The sequence below is a fragment of the Thunnus thynnus genome, chromosome 6, assembly GCF_963924715.1.
Source record: "Thunnus thynnus chromosome 6, fThuThy2.1, whole genome shotgun sequence".
In the NCBI taxonomy this organism is placed as follows: domain Eukaryota; kingdom Metazoa; phylum Chordata; class Actinopteri; order Scombriformes; family Scombridae; genus Thunnus; species Thunnus thynnus.
This window is the reverse complement of record NC_089522.1, coordinates 17206403-17226278: the sequence shown is the minus strand read 5'-3', so window position 1 is coordinate 17226278 and position 19876 is coordinate 17206403. Positions and strand designations below refer to the sequence as shown.

The 19876-nt window shown below is 41.6% G+C and overlaps 1 protein-coding gene across 6 annotated transcripts in view; it reads right to left on the bottom strand.

Annotated features, from left to right (window-relative positions):
- The window catches only part of fmnl3 (formin-like 3), a 31897-nt gene that overhangs the window by 6839 nt on the left and 5182 nt on the right, over positions 1-19876 (bottom strand). For 4 of the 6 annotated variants that reach the window (XM_067592239.1, XM_067592238.1, XM_067592242.1 and 1 more), the window contains exons 2-17: positions 9707-9790; positions 9478-9558; positions 9284-9360; positions 6909-6992; positions 6319-6465; positions 5202-5310; positions 4956-5032; positions 4395-4488; positions 2719-2793; positions 2500-2610; positions 2234-2383; positions 1509-1610; positions 946-1300; positions 549-641; positions 348-472; positions 58-260 (exon numbers count right to left, since the gene is read on the bottom strand). In XM_067592239.1, the coding sequence (XP_067448340.1) occupies positions 58-260; positions 348-472; positions 549-641; positions 946-1300; positions 1509-1610; positions 2234-2383; positions 2500-2610; positions 2719-2793; positions 4395-4488; positions 4956-5032; positions 5202-5310; positions 6319-6465; positions 6909-6992; positions 9284-9360; positions 9478-9558; positions 9707-9790 (1967 nt within the window). The remainder of the gene's footprint in view (positions 1-57; positions 261-347; positions 473-548; positions 642-945; positions 1301-1508; positions 1611-2233; positions 2384-2499; positions 2611-2718; positions 2794-4394; positions 4489-4955; positions 5033-5201; positions 5311-6318; positions 6466-6908; positions 6993-9283; positions 9361-9477; positions 9559-9706; positions 9791-19876) is intronic. The other 2 variants (XM_067592240.1, XM_067592243.1) reach the window with 2 other exon arrangements.

Here is a 19876-nt window from a genome sequence, read left to right as displayed (position 1 = left end):
GTGTTCACTGGATTCAGTGGTTCATAAATGTGTTGTAGGTCCAGGAAATGTGCATACTTCTCTATTGCTTTGCATATCTCCTCTGTGGTCTTGTTAGCCTTTCGCAGTGTGATGGCTAAGTTCTTGGAGCGATTGGCGTCCAGAAGGGTGACTTTGTTTACTGCCTTCTGGGCAACTTTGCTCTTGGTACAAGATAGATCCACCACAGGACCCTGGGCTCTGGTCTTAAACAGCTCCTCAAACTTCTCCAGATCCAGCTCCTGCACACAAGTGACAGTTAATTATCTTGTTCTAAACTTAAAGACATCAGCGCTAACTGTGAAGGGAGTTTTATCTGCTTGATTTACCTCTAGCACACGTTCGTCATCGATCTCGTTGAAGACTGTGCCATTGATCTGATTGGGCTTCAAGGCCGTCCAGTTAAACACAGGCAGACGGAACTTAGTCTTGATGGGCTTCTTGATTCTGATAGCTGTAAAATATTAACATCTGTTGAATTTTGCTCTACTACCTGCAGTGAAATGGAGAGTATCTAAAATTGCTCTTACCTGATAGACCCAAACTCAGAATAACTGAGGGAGAAGCGTCCGGCAGAGGTGGAGCAAGAGGAGGTGGCGGTGGTGGGACTGGTGCACACGAGCCTGTAATTAATGTAAAGACAATATTTATTTGTCAAAAATCAGGCCAAAAGAGCTGAAAACTGTTTAACAGTCAGTTTTGTTTCCCCTGTACTGTCTTGTCTGTCTGCCTGCGCACAAAACAAACCAGCCTTGTATTTCCTTTTCCTGTCTGTGGTAGAAAAAAACTGCTGTTACCCGCCACCTGGCTTTGCACGAATGAACAAAGAAGGGGAACTGAAAATAGATTTCCACTGAGGGTCTATGGTTGCACACAGTCAACTTTCACATTTATGTGTCACCAGACATAATTGCTGCAAGTCATCACCTGTGGCAGAGGGAAGAGGAGGAGGCGGCGGTGGAGGTGGAGGAGGTGGAGGCGGAGCTTCACTGGCTGGGGGTAAACTGGTGTCTGCTCCTCCTGATTCTGTTAATCCAGCTGTTGAACCTAAAGATAGCTGCCCGATGTCACCCAGAGGGATCCCAAGGCCACTACCACCCCCGACACCCAGCGTCTCAATGGCAATGTCTCCATCAGGCTTCTTGTGCAAACGGATGGTGCCTTGCTGTTCCAGCTCCAGCAGCCGTCTCTCGATGTTGACTTGCCTCTGGAAGGCGGCATCCTTCTCCTTGATCATCCTCCTCAGGGTGTTGACCTGGGTGTTGGTCGACTCGTACGTCTCCTGGACAGTCACCAGGGGGCGATAAAGAGCGTAACACAATGACTTTACATGCCAATGAAACATCCTGTTTCCTGCTGACCTAATTTGCTATCACTGCAATTAGCCACATGCATCTGAAACAGATTTTTGCTAAATAACAGAGAGTGAGTGAAGCCTTTCTGAGGCAAGGCAGGCAAGCAATATTACATCATTATGACTGCCAGCTTACCCGTATTGCAAGCAGATCCTTATCCTTCTGAAGGAGCACCTTCTCCAGATCAGCCACTTTCATCATTGTCTCATTCTCAACCTCCAGAAGCTTCTCCGTCACCTGCGGGAAGACGATGGAGAGAGTGGCAGAGAGATGAGAGGAGGTGAATTCAAGAATTGATCCCCAGCACAGGCATCTTTCCCAGATCCACTCCTTTCTCCCTACTCTCCTGTATACACTGTGCATCATCAGTGAGAAATATGATATACCAAGCAGCAGCATGACGCAGCAAGAGCATGACAGGGCTTTTGCTTTTGCTTTTGAATTTGAACAGATTACACATCTTACACTGGGGTTCATAGGGAATTTTCACCCTTGTCCTCCCCCATCATTCCTGACCCCTGAGAGCAGAGTTTGTTATGAAATTCCTAGAATGATGTCAGGTCTGCCCACAACTTCTCCATGTGAAGAGGGTCTTTGCAGAGCAGCGTGGGACACAAAGGCAAGTGCCCAGAAAGAATGAGCCAACATGAGAACAATATTAAGATTGTTACACGCGCAATATTTTCCAGCGTTTTCCACCCCATTATTACACTCAACCACTTGTGAAATGCAAACACTGAGTAGAATTCTAATTGCCACATAGAAACAGCCAAGTTAAGTACATAGCTGGTGAACCACAACAATCTCATAAATGGGCCCAGTGAGCTATGTTGGTGGTCCAGACTGGGTGGTGCACTTACATGGGACAGGTGCTCCTCCAGTTCCTCCACCTTCTCCAGCGCTGCATTCTTGGTCTCTGCATCTTCCAGTAGACCACCCACATCAAATACATTATCCAGGTATGCCTGGATCTGCACCGACAGCTTGTCACTCTCCGTATGTTTACATTTCTGACATAAGGGAGAATGAATCAGAATTAGTGATACTGTACACATATTGTACAAATCTCCACGTGATATTTTTAGTTTTTCAACTGCCCGTTTTAACCACAATATTGTCACCTTACCTCCAGGTAGTCATCCAGTCCCAGCTTGGTGAACTCATACTGCAGATGGACTCTGAAGTTCATGTCCTCCACAGAGTGGACTACAATGTTGATGAACTGCATGCAAGCCACCTGCACAACAGACACAGGCAGATTTAGATTTAAATCTATTGAGTTTAATGGATATAAGGACACAGATCAAAAAGAATACATCTATCCATAATAAAAAGCCAATCTTACCATGTAGTCAATGTTTCCCTCCTCACTGCGGAAGTAATCCATCAGTCTCTCAAAGCGATGCTTCTCCTTACAGACCTAAAATGCAAACGATGTGATAAAAAGAGAGGTTATCTATAATTCTATCATATTATGATATGTTGGAGGAAACTTTTAAATCCGGACATAAAATAACAAAAAGCCCAACATGGGGAGAATTTGAATAGAAGGTCAAAAAGAGATAAAACTCCTCGTCTCCTGTCAAAATATAATGATTTATGTTGGAGGGCTTGTGGCTTGGTTGGAGACTTCACCCATATATTTTAGGATTACCCCAAACTCCTACAGTATTGGCAAAATGTTAAAAAAGAGATTAAGTTGATTTGGTGTATTAATTCGAACACAGCACTTTTCATTCTTCTACTCTTTTAAGGATTTTGCTTTTGATAGCAAAAAAAGAGAGATTACAGTCTCCTGGTTAAAGCTGCGGCCTCCACATATTGTAGAGTGGAGAGAAAGGATTAAGTTGGTTTATGTCATGGAGAATATCACAGCAAAGCTGCAATTGAAAACAGAAGTATTTATGAGGAAATCAGTACCACTTGTGGCAGCGATTTCCTCATAAAAGTAAAAGCACATCTATCTCTCTTTCTCCTTCAAATTTTCATTTTTTCCACTATGTTTGTGAGTTATTATATTGTGTCTTGAGTTGATGCGATAAAAATAAAGTTCAAATATCTACTGTATATCCACTACTACTATATAACTTCCTGTGACTAATCATAACATAGTATTTTGTTATGATTAAACACATTCCAGGATTAAACATAATTCATCCAAATAGTTTAGATATACATAAACAGAGCACAGTTTACTCCGTTTGTAACTGTCCTTATTATCAGAAATCATGGGAAGTGAAATGAGCAAAAAGATAAAGACATATGAAGAAAGCCAAAACTTCTACACAAAAATATACTGAAAGAGGAGAGGAAAACAAACTGTGTTTTCCCAGCTTGAAAAAGTGTTTTTTCAGTGCTGTAAAAATAAAAAATCCATGCCCCAACATTTCTCACAATCCTAACCAGACACATTGGTGGTTGTGGACCTAATACTTAACCACTGTGCAGCTGTCTTCGACTACATCATTGGTGGCCTTTTTGTAAGATTTCTGAGACCTATCGTCATGTATTAATGTATCATTTTAGAAAATACTTCTGTAGAAATACCCTTTTTTATACTAGTGGGTTGATTTGCTCATGCGTTTCTCTGGAGCTTTAGACTGTGGGGTAATTGTCTTGTTCCGGTGTTTAGATGACTGTGTAGGCAGAAACTGAGAGGCTAAGCAAACCTTTGTGGTCCACTGGCTCCCATCAGGGAGTTGATCCTTATCATTGTTCAAGGTTGGCTCACATCTGGTGTCTTAATGAGACTAATAACCTCAGATAGGCCACCATAGAGCTTTGCTTACACCCTCAGTGGACATGAAAACTCCCAGAGCTCCTCAACTTTCATACCACTACAATGACTCTTTTAGGCCTCTATGCATACCAGTGATGTGGGAAATGATGGCAATTAAATTAATGGATGTTTTTTAGCATTTTCAGTCCTCACAAGGTTAGCTGTGTATTACCACAGTGTTATAAACGGTGCAACTTTAGGTGGCAATGGTTCAAATTTCATTAAAATGTTGCTTTAGGCACCTCTTTGAAGTTGTCAAATGCTGAGAGGATGATCTCGTGACCTCCTCGTACTAGACAGACGGCAGCCAGCAGCTCAAGGACCAAGGCTTTTGTCCTGGAAGTACAGGAGACACTCATTAGGGCAACACACCTGGACAGTTCAACTTCAAATATGAACTCTCTCTCTCAAATTAAAGGTGCAAAAACACAATATTTATACAGTCTACACTACTAGAATGTATGTTTATGCATGCAATCCTCAAAACTAGTGCAAATACATCAACATGAAGGAGTTTAAATCTATAATTCATACTGAAGTCTGAAGCAAGGGCAGGTCTTTCTAGCTTTTAAGTGTTTACCCTCCCAGTCTTCATTATGAAGTGATCAGCCCCAGCGGTTTACCACTAATCTCCTTTAGTAAACATTCCTCTAACAGCCTGTATATATGCCTCTGATCCCCAACTTCAGAGAGAAGCCGAGCCCCATGGAGAAAGGAAGGCATATCATATGAACTGGCTACAGGGTTTCTCCTATTGTTTGACCCAGCCCTGCGTCTATGGAGACGGGGGCCTCAGTTCTTACCGTGAGTTCTTATTGTTCAAGCTGAGAGCAATTTCATTGACTGCGTGTGCGTGAGACATGACCATATTGAAGCCATACTGCATGAAGAAGACAGACAGAGAGAACAGGATGTGGTGTCAGAAAAGCCTGCGTATATATGCAGTGTTCACCACTTCACTTCACAGGAAACACATAATCCTCAGGTTTATGACAGATGTCTGTGTCAGATTGTGTATGAGCCTGTACATATTGTAGAGTGTTTGGTACCTGGTAGTTCATGATCGCTCTCAAGCACATGATGCACACATGCACATCATCCTTTTGGCTCACAAGACGGGAGTTCTTGATGGTTTTGCTGTTGGAAACTGTGCCATAGCTGCAACAGATGGCAGAAGTTAATATTTGGTAGAGATTCAATAATTGAAATGTGTTTAACTTTAAATTTAATCACAGCTTGTTTCATTTATTTCTCAGTTTTTTTTTATCTAGCATTCAAATGGCTCTCTTGGTTTATATGTGTCACATAGAGAGAGAGAGAGAGCGAGAGAAAATTATAGAGAATGAGGTCTGACAGAAAAAAACTTAAGATGGCTTTTGAGGTTACAGATGCATCATGGGAGATGCCTTGTTTCCTCACTGCTGTCAACAGACTGAGGTCTTTGCACAGAGACTGCCATTATGTAACTGTATTGCCCAGTCATCATGTGCACATATTACTTTTCTTGTGCAGTTTATAAATGGCTTTCATAGTGTCTCATGATCCAGCATCTGAGTCATATATGTGCATATATTTATTGATATATATGTATTGTTTATATTTTCTAACATACATACTACATAATACATAAGGTTATAGTCATACAGATTCAATGGCAATGTATTACTAAACACTTTACTGACTGGAAGTTAATCTTGAGGACAACAACTTTTTACATTCAGATTGACTAAATTCATCCTATCACTCTTGATATCTCTTCATATCTTGTCTGTGTGTGGCTCAGTGATGAAGAGGAGAATCACAACTGTCCAACATATGCTGCAGCTCACAGCTGGCTCTCATCTAAAGACAGTGCAGACGCACATCTGGACAGATGAGGGAGGACCATTAACAAAGAGAGACAGTGCAAAAGGTTAAAGACTTTCAGTTTTTTTTTTTTTTAAAAATCTCTGATACAGCTCATCATCTGATTGAGTTTATGCAGAGTCTTGAGGTCAAGAGAAAGGTCACAGACCTATAACTTATCAACCACTCTGGCATTTTCTTGAGACAAAACAGCACCAGGACAACTTTCATGCTAATACATACGTATAGCATTTAAGGTTAGCAGAGCGAGCCGATAACATGGATAGCTAATAGCGGGGAAGCAAGCTTAGCAATACGTACCGGAGGACAGACTGGCGAGCAGAGCGCACCAGTGTGTTGCAGAAGGGTTGGGTGCTTGTATGATGCAGATCCTCTATGGACCTGCTCCAAGATTTAGCCTTGTCCAAGAAGCCATCCTCCCCATTCTCCAGCCCCTCAAAATCCAACCTGGGCCACATACAGACAGACAGACAGATAGACAGACAAGCCAACACAGAGGCACAGATAGGGGTGTAGATGAGAGGCACGGGGGAGGCTAGGTTAGCAAGGCAGCTTGGTAGAGAGCCAGGGGTTATCACAAGAACTGTCATCAAGCTGCATGATAAAGATTCAGCACAGAGATTCTATCCTATTCAGGCAAAGTATAGCTCAGCGCTACACCACATAGCATCTGTCCAGAAACACGTTTGCCAAGTACGCAACAAGGCATACACACATATCCAAAGAATGCAAAAGCAATTTTTATTTGATGCACAAATGCACAAGCAGTTCATTAGGCTCTACAGGACACAACGTGTTAACTCAGCAGCTGGATCCACTGCCCAACCCAGGTTCTGGCAAGAGTCATAAGAGGTGTGTGTGTTTGTGTATATGCGTGCAAAAGTACTCACATGACAGCACACTGGGCAAAAGAGAGATACTCCACCAGGATGTCGAGACCTCTGTTCTCATCATTGAGGAACTCCCTGACCCACCTGTGACGCAGGAGAACAGAGAGGGGTTAGCAGGGCACCAAATCAAGAACACACCCTTATCCAGGGCTTGAGTTTACCCATTAATAGAAAAGAGAGAAAACTGAAAACAGAGAGAAAAAATAAATGCAAACATTAAATAAAAAGGACAATTGGCGTCCATAAGACTCTGGTTTATTACATCTTGGGTCCAATTTTTGTATTTTCGGGCACCCTTTCCAACTTCAACTTTAACTATATTGTCCCCAAGGGGTAGTTTGTCTTGCAGCCACGTAAAACATAGAACACACAGAGACTTAAGCACACAGACGCACATAAAACATACCTGAAGCATGAAACACATTAACATAAAACTTAGAGTGTGCCATCAGCCCCTGATAGTTACATGGGCTGAGTTGTATTCAACAGTTTGATGAGAGGTAAAAGAATTATTCAGCCTATTAGACCTGCGCTGTTCAATCGGTGATAAAAACATCGACTGTACCCACCAAAGTGGCGGAATCTGAGTGTGCACCAAGTAAGACAGGAGCAGTAAGACAATCTTACAGGTTTTGAGAAAAAAACATTGGCTCAAATTTCACTTACTTAATTTCCCTTAGCTGTGTGTGCACACAGTTTTCCTACAATGAGGGATTATTACAGACATTTCAGGTGCGCTTACTTTCAGTTTTCACGTGGTTTATGAACTGTGTGATTGTGTGACTTGTGTTTCTTGCACTGTCTGACTTGGATCTCAGCAATCATTTGGGTAACTATAATCCTATTCTAACTGATAGAAGTGATGGCAAAAGCTATAAAAATAAGACCCAAGTTGTTAACTGGAATGATCCTTTAAGGCAGCTCCGAAGGGGGTCTCCCCTTCCCTGACAGGAAGAACTTGGCAAGAATGCAGCGGAAAGTAAACTAGAGCAAGGCTTCAGATTTCTTCCCCATTTAACTCCAGTTTTCTGGAGAGAGAAACAACTCCTAACAAAGGAATTCCCACTGCGATGAGAGAAAGAATGTGGAGGGAATATGGCTAAGAGAAGTGGGCTCGGGTCGAACCTCTGACAGTTTAGTCTGCCTCCCCCCACAGACCCCAGTCACCTCCTCCCTACTTCATGGAACCCCAGAGGGGGACAGGATTGAGGTAAAAGGTTCTTAAAATAGTCCTGAAGGGCTGGTTCTGATGACAGACTGCTAGTCAGCCAATAGTGAGTTAGGCAGGAAAGCAATCAAGAGCTTCAAAGTAGCGGAGGAGAGGAGAGGAGAGGAGGGAGGGAGGGGGAAAGGGAAGAGAGGTGAGCAGAGGAAAGCGAACAAAGCAGTTAGTTTGGGTGAAGAAGGGAAGGGGGAGGACAAGGAGGCGGGCTTGATCATCAGTTTCCTGTCTACCACCCCACCCTCCCTTTTCTCCCTCCTTGCCTCTGACCCCTCACTCCTTCCTCTCTCGCTCCCTCTACGTCTCTCCAACCAGTTGCTATTTCAGATTTTCTTGGCAATCTCAGGAATAACACATCTGAAAGGGCCCAGGACTCAGACGCACACAATAAACCTGCGTCTGTTACAATTAATCCCACCCACACAAGCCCTCTGAAAATAGCCTCCCTTTTTTTTTTCTTTGTCTGCGGGTCTTTCTGGGAAATGCATTGAAACATGCCTTTATTGATGAGGCCTAATAGAATATGAGTTATTCTTGGAGCTCCATGAATGCTATGGAAAATCAAAGCCTTTATGGGATTGTTTTTGCCCAGGATTTCAGTGGCAAGGCACTGCAGCACATTTTTAGTCAAGTCAAGAGTCATGTGGGCAACACTGAAGATAGAGAGACCTAAACTAACATCCACACATACAGTAGGTGCAGGGTAAACTGTGCAGAGTGGAAATATGTGACCAAAAAAGATAAAACATCACAAAGAGGATGTTTGCTTTGGTATGTGAGAAATGTGTAAACATAAAAGTATCCTTGTGTGTGTGTTTTTCTGCTTTTCACTGGGTTCAGCATTGGTCAGCCGGTCTTCCTGCCCCTCTGGCATACACAACAAAGCTTCCTGCTCCACACTATGGGGGAGTGGACGAGGCAGCAGCACAATGGCTACCATCTGGGCATTATGAGGACCAGCTCTATGAAGTGGAGCTGCAGAGCTTGGCAAGTTAGAACAATGGGGGGAGATCTGGGCACCAGAGAGAGCTCTGGGTCCCTGCAGCAGCAAGAGCAGAGAAAGGACTATTCTTTACAAGGGAAAACAATAACATGGTTTCCTCAAGCTTTGTGCACCAATAAACAAATCTGTATAGAGAAATGAATTGATTACCCGATGTGGTTTGTCCTCAGCGATATCTCCAGCTCCCTCAAGACTTTTGTAGATTCCTGCACCCGCCTGCGAAACTTCTGCGACAGACAATGGAATCAGATTGTTGCTGCACATTTATCACTGTCCAGATTTTACTTTATAGCAGTTCTTTCTAATTGGAGGAAGTGTCTGAAAGGTTATTAATAATTCCCCACCTTTCGCGTGACTCCGGGATCTAAGTATCCTCGTATTTTCTGGATGTAGGTGTGAGGTGGATTCTTGACTTGAAACCTCTCCTGAAGCCCAAAGAAGATACACAAAAGAATGTAATTTCACTGGCAATGAAAGACAAGATGTTTTTTTTTTGCAGAATGAGTTAAGGTAATGAGGTGTGTGTGCATTTGCAGTGCAGGTTTGGTCATGAATCAGAATTTCTGAATGCACCTGGTCGCAGATGAGGTCCCATTTCTTCTCATTGTCATATTGTCTGAGGAGCCGGGCTTTGTCTGGAGGCAGGTTCATAGAATTCTGAAAATATAAAATGTAAGAATTAGATTAATTTATGGCAAGGCGAAGCACTTTCATCTATATATGGCACATTTCATTACAGATAAAGTCAGTGTGTTTTACATTAAAGTGCATACAGCAACAAGAAGTGACATGAGAATATTAAAAAAAACATAAAATGCAAGAACACACAACACTGATAACCAGCACCCACCAAAAGACACTGACATACCACAGACACATAATAACTAATTATAAGCCTCAGGAAACAGAACATTTTCAGTTTATTTTTTGAATGTGACAGATGTCAGCTCATCAGGAAGACTGAGCACAGGACCAAAGTAGCTTGAAGCACCTTCACCAGATGTGGATCTTATTCTAGGGATCCTACTCTGCTGCATTCTGAATGAGCAGGAGCCTTCTTATTGTTTGTTTGAGTAAACCAGCAAAAAAGTGCATTACAGTAATCTAATGTGGGTGAGATTAATGCATGAATCAGTTCCTCAGAATCATCTCGAGATATATCTTTTTATCGCTGCATATTTCTTTGTTATCTGTGTGTTTGACTATTTATAGAAGCAGTCACTGAGTGGGTGTCAGTAACCGGTACTTTATAGGCCTTTGGCGCCAACGCTGAAACTTTGGGGACTTACAGCATGACCTCACGTCCTGTGTTGACTTTCAACATCCTGCCACAGGAGATGATCCGCATCTCCTCTGTGCTCTCTGTCTCACTATCATTCAGGCAACACTTTCAGTCTCTCAGCCACTATCAGAGTACGAGCCTATTACGAGCCCTGTCATCTAATCCAGCCATAAAAACACACACACGAGACGTCCTGAGGCGGCCAGTTTACTGTGGCTCAAATTAAAGCCTTAATGCTCTAATTTATGTTTGAAGACCAATGCACTTAAGCGTTTTATGTCCTCGTGATGACTGTCGAAAAATAACAAAAACTATATAACACAAGCTGACTAATTACTTCCGTGACTGAGCCAAGAGCGTGTAAACAGGGGTTGACATGGAAATCTTAAAAATGAGGAAGCGCAACAATATGAGGGGAGCTCGCCAGGCCCTGAAACTGATCGCCTCAGCGTTTCTCTTTGAAGAAACATGAGGGATTGTTTGCACTGGGAACCCTCATTTACACCCGTATCAACAGTACCCCATAAGCCTGGCCACAAACGGCCTGTCAGCTTGACTTTTTAACCTGCAGCTATAACTCAGTCTCCCGTCTAAAACACCCTGCACTGTTATTAACCCATCCCACGCCAGACGTGATGTTCACACTGGCATTTTGCCACTGGCGGGGCCAATATGTGTTTGACAGATGGAAAAAAACATATATTCTTGTTCCTATGACAACCACTCAGTCACTGGCAGGGGTGGAATATCACATGTGAGTATTTTAAAATTCGTTTTCCACATTAGGACCACATTACTCACTCCATCAGCACATCATGAATCACGTTGTCTAAAGAAGACAGAGCTAAAGAAAAGGTGCTTCTGTATCTTCTTTTTTGCAACCACAAATTACAAAACACACTCAAAAACACATGCAGTAACCTTAAACTGTCAATGGATGCTATAGAAAAGCCCTTTTATAAACAGATACAAGAAATGCAAAAATAAAATGCCTGAAAGACTATAACAGGCTGTAACTGTAGTGAAAAGCAGTGCCAAGATGTTATATATTGGGCCTTTGACATTAAGGGCTTTACAAATCCCACACAGGAGAGAAAAGAGAAGCAACATGCATACCAGATGTCCAGAATTACAGGAGGAATGTGTCCTGTTTATAGTAGTAGTTTATAGTAGTAAATTTTCTCTCTTGTCTGACCCCCAAGCTGCTCTCTCCTCTTTTGTCTCTCCTGGGAGAGATTTTTACCTACAACACAGTCTTTACGAAAGTCGTACAAGGAAGTGAAGAGTAGCATCTCCCATCTGTATCTGTCTCTAATGAATGATGTGAGTCTCTAAGCACTTTTAACAAAAAAGTGGATACAACCTGCAGTTTTTAAAAGCTATTTTTTAAAAAATAAATGGAAAACGGTTAATTAGGGTTGGTCCACTTTCTTGATTAGCATTGGTCACTGATTAAAAACTAGTACAATAAATAATAACCTTATTTTAAACTCCGGATAATGTAACATAAGCTTGGTTTTAATGTAAATGAAATAATAAACCCAGATATCTGCTCCAGCATCTGGCCAGGCCCGAAGCCTGTTCCTCTCTGTTTTCTTACTCAGTCATGCATACTAAAGTAGAACTGTGGGGCAAACAGGCAAAGAGCAAGGTCCCCTTTTGTGCTAATTTAATCTTGACTTACTGGAAAACAAACAGACCAGACACAAACGCAGATGCTCATTCATTTAGTAAAGACAAAAGAGCAAAAGTTGAAAATGGCGAAAACATTCATTAGAAGTGGAAACAGTATAATATTGAGAATTGCACGAGGAGCCCTGCCTTCTGCTTTATAGGAGAGTCATTATAAGCAATGAAAACACACTGAAGACATTGATGTTTCATAATGTTCTGCTCTTTGTCTGTTAGAGCCTAAGGGATTGTAAACAAATGCAGGTGGGACTGTGTGCAGATGTGTGTGAGGTAACAAAGTTAAAATGGGTTTTAAAAAAAAGTACTGCTTGACTGATTGAGCGTATAGAGAAAAGGTTTCTCCCGCAACAAGGCAAAAAGCAGAGGGGATGTTTCCTTTCTGACTAGATTTGGGTAATTTGAACCAAGTAACCCAATTTAGCTAATTTCATTTCACTTTCTCCCACACTGATACAATCTTGCACTTCCCGTGTTTATAAAAAGCTAAAAAGAAGTAGTCTTACGTGGGAGAAGGAGCAGAGGCACATCATTTAGTAGCTTTATTTACTTACTTATTTTCAGGGGTAAAATACTACAGTAATGCCAAAAATGTTTGGTGCTTGTTATGTTGCCACACTGCCCACATACTCTCTCCTCCAGCAAGGCCTTTCTTGTTTGACCTGAGAATGGCTCGACAAAGGATTCAATATGAAGCTTTGTTTTGGTTTGGTACTGTGCCATTCCCATCCTTTGACATTTGAGCTATATTTTTTTCCTCATAGAAAATCGCTAACAATGGCTGGTGGGCAGGGTCAGAATATGCCCCCTGGTGCTGTGTAGAGCAAAATCCGGCTAAAACACAACACCAGGACACTGCGCAACCAGATGAACTGGTTCTATTATCAACACTATCTCTCCCATCATTAGGGCCCCTTTTGTGAGCCAGAACAAGAGACAGAGTTTCCAAACAGAATGAAAAACTCCAGAGTTTTAAACTATAATATAGTTTATGAGCTTGTTAAAAGACCAAAATATGAATCTTTTTTGCTTTTCTCTTGCACATAAATCAGCCACAAAGCAGTAAGTAAATGAATAAAGAGACAAAGGATATATTGGAAGAAATTTGACTACTCTGACAGGGTAACTGACAGAAAATTAATTTACATTTTTAATGGTTAATCATTTAAGTCATTTATCAAGCAAAACAGCAAACATTTGCTAGTTCCAGCTTTCTAAATGTCAGACAAAACAAGCAATTTGAAGATGTTACCTTGGTCTCTGAGAAATTATGGGCACTTTCCACTGTTTAGAATAAAAAGATTACTCAAAACTATGCTTGACAGTCTAATTCATTTAATTGACAGTGCAAAATAGCCATTAGTTGCAAACCTAGGGTAAATAACAGGCAGATAAGAAGAAAAAGATAAAGAGCACAAAGAAAAGAAAGAAACAAAAAGTAGAGCTAAGAAGGAAAAGGATGTGTGGAGGAGGACTATTCACAGGCAAATGTAGACGGTATAAACTCAAAAACAGAGAGACATTTGAGCCATTGAAGGAGGAGGACAGAGGTTTTAAAAACTCAACAGTTAAAGTAGTTGACGGGGGTCAGGTTGCCGGTTAAGGAGGCATGGAGAGTCCAAGAGAGCCATCAGGGACTCAGCAGAGTGCTCAAGTCACGCACAGTCACCCCCACAGCCAAGGGAAGTGCTGGTCACCTCAGACATCACAGTCGACAGGGCAACTCCATCTGCCCTCAACTGGACAGCTTCCTAATCCGAGCTGATTTACAATTAGCCTTGAGTTGAGTTTATGACCTGCAACTCCGGCCAAAGGCTCCCAGAGAAACAAATGGAAAAGAGCGACAGGATGTTCCCCCCCCCCCCCCGATCTTTCTCACAGCTTCACACTTTGAGCCGGGATAAGATATAAAACCAACATAAACCAAAACTAAATGACTCTTCATTTGAGACTGTTGCAGAATGGCTCTGTGTTGCCCAAGTTGCTTCCAAGGTTGTTGCCAGGCTTGCAACAGAGTTTTATTCTGCAAGATCTCTTTGGTTATATTTTAACTATATTTTCTTTTGTATTGTACACACTCTGATGTTAACTTGCCTTGTGCTGGCCCAATGAAACCCTGAAATAATCTGGTGTAAATATCATCAAAAAATGGACTGGTTGTTTCATTTAAATGTGGTTAAGTTTGCTAACTTGGTCTCAAAAGCCTGGAATGGGGGGTAATAAGAGCTATTTAAGTAGTATTTACTCTGATGTCTCCAGTATTATATGGTAAGGTTTTTTCAGTGATATATTGACCAGTCAAATTCTGAAAAGGTGATTGTGAAAAAGATTTGAACTGATTTTCTTAATCTTTGGACTTTTTGCAATATTGTTTGGAAATATGAATATTAATATCTGGTATCTTATAAGCCCATACATGACATAATACTAAAAAACTTTATTCTTCATTCATTTAGAAAGGTATTATGCTTTTCCTTATCCCATTTATGTGGTCTACTAAGGAAATGCATCCAGTGTGATTCTCTCTTTGGTGCTTTATCATTGGGTTGGAAATGCAGAATCTGTCTTTTTATCTACTTTGATAGGTTTACACAGGCCAGACCTAGTTGTCATCAGTTCAGAGGGAAAAGAGTGGGCGGCTGAACAGCTTACTAAGCTGGACAGAGCCTGTGGCAGTTCAGTCAGAGGCCCAGACGGCCCTCTTTTACCCCCAACAAGTCTGAGTGTCTGCTCATCAGGGTGGGGTCCAGGAAGAAGGGACCTATGGCACGACTCAACTGGAAGCTGCCCAGCCAACATAACCGAGGGTAACAGCCAAAGACAACAATGAACTGAGCTTAAAACGCATTTGAGACAAAGGCGAGGTAATTTAGTTGTTCATGTACTGTACAGCACATTTCATATACAAAGAAGAACACAACCAGATTAAATTAAAAGATTAATAATAGAAAACAACAGAAAAGGTTAAAACATAATTCATATTTGGATATCAGAATATTAGAACTATAAATCATAAAAAAACAATGTCCTAACCCAGCCACTTATTTGTATTTATCATTTAACATCTGACCCTTTAATAGAGTAATCTTTTTGTTTTGACTCTGAGCAGCTGAAGCCTGAAAAGAAACAGTTACATTAATTTAATCTACTGAGAAAAAAGCATGGATCAGCTTTTCCAGATCCTGTTTGGACATTACTCTCCCTGACTGCTTTATTTTACAGAGGATGAAAGGCTGATGTTGCAACATATCGGACATGGCGGCTTAAAATTTCGATTTTAGATCTTTCATGATAACACTCAGATATTTGGCCTGATTCTTACTTTTCAAGAACAACAAACCGGCAAACAGAACATGCACATTGCTAATGTTATTGTTAATAATCTCAGAGAAATGTTATTGGCTGCTTCTTCTCTTTTCTCCACAAACAGTTAAGGCACTAGCATATATAGTTTCAAAGCCGCTTGGCTATAAATGAAAAAGCAACACTCTTCAGAAAATACTTCAATAATCCAGTAACAAAGGAAAATACCAGACCAGCCAGTGAGGGGAAAGATAAGACCTGTAGCTCTTTAATGAAGGTTACTGTCTGAGGAGGGTGGAAAAAGCCAGGCCACTGATCCCTGTCAGGAAGTGGAGCCAAGAAGGAGGCAAAGAAAACACAATGAATATGGGACCTGGGATGTTTTCTTTAAGCATATTAACTGAGCATATGTTGCCCTCACAACAAGAGAAGAAAGTGATGCAGCAGTTCCTATGCCAGAGGTGGTTGGATATAGGTCAAGATAAATGTGTAGCTCAGAAAAAGACAAAAGGAGAGAAATAAATAAGTGTCTACACCCTCATAGATGCAAAGGACAGGAAGTGTGTCATGTACAGGTCACGTAGACTTGCAACAGATTACACGAGGTGGGGTTCAGCAGAACAGATGACCTGATAGAATGACGTCTTATACAGCAAACTTAATAGTGAATCATTCTGTGACAGCATCCAAAGATATATTTATTACATTAGCTTTTTATTAATGAATGTTGCTGTCAGTGCTATTGTTTGGCTTTCTCCTTTTCCTCACTGTTGGAACACAATGAGAGGAGACAGGATGAGAGCCTCAGCTCTTGTCGTCACAGGGCTGCAGGGACTTCCTCTACTCGCCAGGAAATCAAAAACGGCTCTGAGTAATGTTAGATTTGTTCTGAGGCTGCTATGTGTAACACAAGCGTGCGTGCGTGCGTGTGTGTGTGTGTGTGTGTGTTTTTGCACATCCACTCTGACAATGTGTTTATGCATGAAGGAACTCTAGGTGTTTTTCCAGCTTCCAGGTAAGGCCCACTGAATTGAAAGCAACAGAGCAGAGTGTGAGAAAAAACTGCCCCCCTTTCTCTGAACAGACATCTGATCGTCCTATCGCTCTTTCGCGAGGTAACCCGAACTAGGCAATCACAACAAAGCATGGGTCTTGCACAAAGATGCTGGAAGACTGTGAGGCCAACAGAGCAAATGCTACCAGTTCTCCAAAAGACAGAGACTGGAGGTGGGAGGGACAGAAAGCAGAGGGGAAGATGTTTTTCTAACAGGCGGAGAAGTAAAAGTTTCCCTGTCTACTCCTACTGATGCTGGTTCTTGTTTGCAAAGAAAACATAAACAGACTCAGTTAAGAACTTGTTTATTAAGATATTAACATAACAGGTAAGAGCAAGCACCTCATTTACATGCAAATCTACTGTCAGCAGGAAAACCACATTCCTGACGTGAGACCTAAAGCATGTGGTTAGTGAAAACTCTGTAACACACCAAACATTGCTTTCCAATTTCCAAACAGTCAAAAAAATAGATGTGGAAAATTCTGTGTTATACAAAAAAATAAACCCTTTTTATCTTGACATCAGTTTATTTATATTATGGCTGCAAATAGTGATTCATTGATAAATCATTGGAAATAAAATTTCCAGGTTAATCAATTACATGTTGTAGAACGATTAATCGATCAGTCCATCAGAGGATAACATATCAGCAGCTATTTTGATAATCAATTCATCATTTCAGTCAACTTTCAAGCAAAAAAGCCAAACATTCTTTGGTTTCAGCTCCATAAACATGAGGAGTTGCTGCTTTTCTTATTAAATATTAAATTCACAATTCCTGCAGTGCAATGTACTAGTTCTGTCTGACCCAAATATACTCAATTTATAATTAAGAAAAGCAGCAAATCCTTGCATCAGAGAAGCTAGAACAAGTGATTGTTTGGAATTTCTGCTTGATAGATGACTTAATCGATTATGGGAATTGTTGCCTGTTTATTTTCTGTTGATAGACTACTTGATTAATCTGAACTACTGTCTGTAACAGTGAACAGAAACAGTGGTTGGCTGAAACTTTCCCTAAGGGAGGTTTGCAACTAATTTCATGAAGTGTTAAATCCCCATTAAATCAGGAGTTAAATGAGACACAGTTTACAGCTGTGGTTTCAGTTTCAGGCCTTCTTTAGCATTTCATGCTGGTCCACTACCTTCCCCTCTCCAGCCTGAATGGCTTCTAGCTCCCTCTCTTCTCCCATGAACTTGCGTCTTCGAGTCTGTGACCTCTAAGTCACTCTGTTGAGAGAATAACTTTCCCTCCAGTCCGTTCTTTACAACACTCAACCCAAATGTACATTCCACAGCCAGTCAAAGCAACAGGAAGTTGGTGCAATGCCGTTTTCAGTTGATAAATCAAGAACCGCCTCCCAGAACGCATTTGCTAATCCATTTATTTACCCGGTGACGTAGCAGTGATCGACAGCAGTGATAGCTGTGTCCAAGCGAGCCATTATCATCACAGGCGTCTTTGAAGCCAAACTAACGGCCACTGCCTAAGATAAAGACGCAAATGTCCGGAGCTCAAGGTCCTTCTGGAGCCAGATGTTCCTCGAGCTTCAAATGTGAGCGAACTTGAAATGCACTCTTGTTTACATGTCCTTATCTAGGAAGTTGTTTTTATCCGATACAAGCGTCCAAAATAACAGTGACGTCAAACTTTTACAGATATCCCACCTGGCAAAATTTTGCACCAACCACATTGTCTAGTTCTTTTTTTTTAACAAATCTAGGAAGTGTGAACACAAACAAAGATACACATGTAAAGCTAGCACTGAGTTATAAATAAATACTACAATTGGTCATGAATCAGAGGTATTCGTTCATTCCTGTGTTGCGAACATCCTGTTTGTTCTTCTCTGTGCGTCCATGCAGGACCCAGGGAAGCCCCAGCCAACAGACGATATTCACAGGGAATGTCAGGAATGCAGGTACATGAATGCCTCAATAACTCATGCCGGGCCAGGCCTTTTGACACACTGCCCAGTTAAAGAGATGAAGGTCGGCCAAAGAGAAAGGGCAACAAATCTGAGCCTGAGCTGAGTGGGAATAAAAGTTTTGAATCAAATAATCTTTCTAAGCATTTGTCTCCTTAGAGGAAGTCAGAGTTGGAAGGAGAAACAGTGATAAAATAATAAAGGGAACAAAAAGTAAAACCAAAAGAAAAAAAAATCAAGACACATGACAACTGCTGAATTATGTTGTTAGTCGTACATCATAAAAAGTCCCCCTTTATCTCTAGATAATTCACTCCAAGTGTCACTGTAAAAAGGCAGAAGTAAAATGTGAGAAATGAGAAGATAAAGAAAGTCCTTTAAGTCATTTAAGGAAGGCCTGGGAAATAATTACATCACGTCACTAGTGTATACTAGAGGTAGCATCAAGCTGTAATCCACTGGCTCTTTAAACAGGCTTACAGCAGTTCCTCTCAGCGTCCACGTAAAAAAGAGTGTAGCTGCACAAAAGGCACCAGGGGATGAGGCCCCCTTTCTAAAACAACACTGACTGACAGAGTCCCCATTGTATTGAGGAGGAAACCACTTCTCCAACCTACAGCCTTGGTGCAGCTGCATTGGAGCAGCATGCAAACCCCCACAACACCCCCCCCACCACCAACACACACACACACACACACACACACGCATATGCATATAAATGACAAACACATGCAGTGGTTTTTTGCATGTATGAATAAATCCAAACCCACAGATAATCTGTGAAAGTTCAATCAAACGACAACAACTACATGTGCTTTAGCTTTCTTGGCTATCTGGCTTAACAGAATCAATCACTTAGGTGGATCTGATGTACACCATCTATGTTGAATGTGGACATGTTATATCTGCTCAGTCATGGTCTTTAACTTGACCTTTGCTTTCCAAAATAGCTGCAAGGAAAGAGGCAGAGAAGCACTAAAACTCCCCATAAAGCCCGGCCCAGATTGGGGGAATTGCAGCCCGAGGGCAGAGAAAGCCAGGTGGACAGCCTTGTGCTGCCTGCACCGCTGCTCTAAAACTGAGTTAACTGTGTGCACTCGACTCCCATAATCCCCCTCTTCCTGGGACACGGTGGTGGGTAGCTGAGCCAGATGTACGCTCTCTTCCAACTTAAGTGACGTAACAAACACATTTTTTTTCTCTTTTTTAGAAAAGAGGAAGGTGGTGGTGATGTGTGTGAGAACGGGAGGGTTAGGCACATAAATAAAACGCCACAGCCATTAAACAAAGAGAAATGATTTAGGTTTCATGTCCAAAAACACATCGCACAGCTTGACTCTATTAGTTCCGCTTGAGTGGCATCTATCAGACATTGCAGCTTTCTTTAGACTCCAACCATCAAGAAAACAGTGATGTCAGACAGGGTGCTGGAGTCGCATTGTCAGCATGTCTGATTTCACTACTACTGACTCAACGCTAACCTC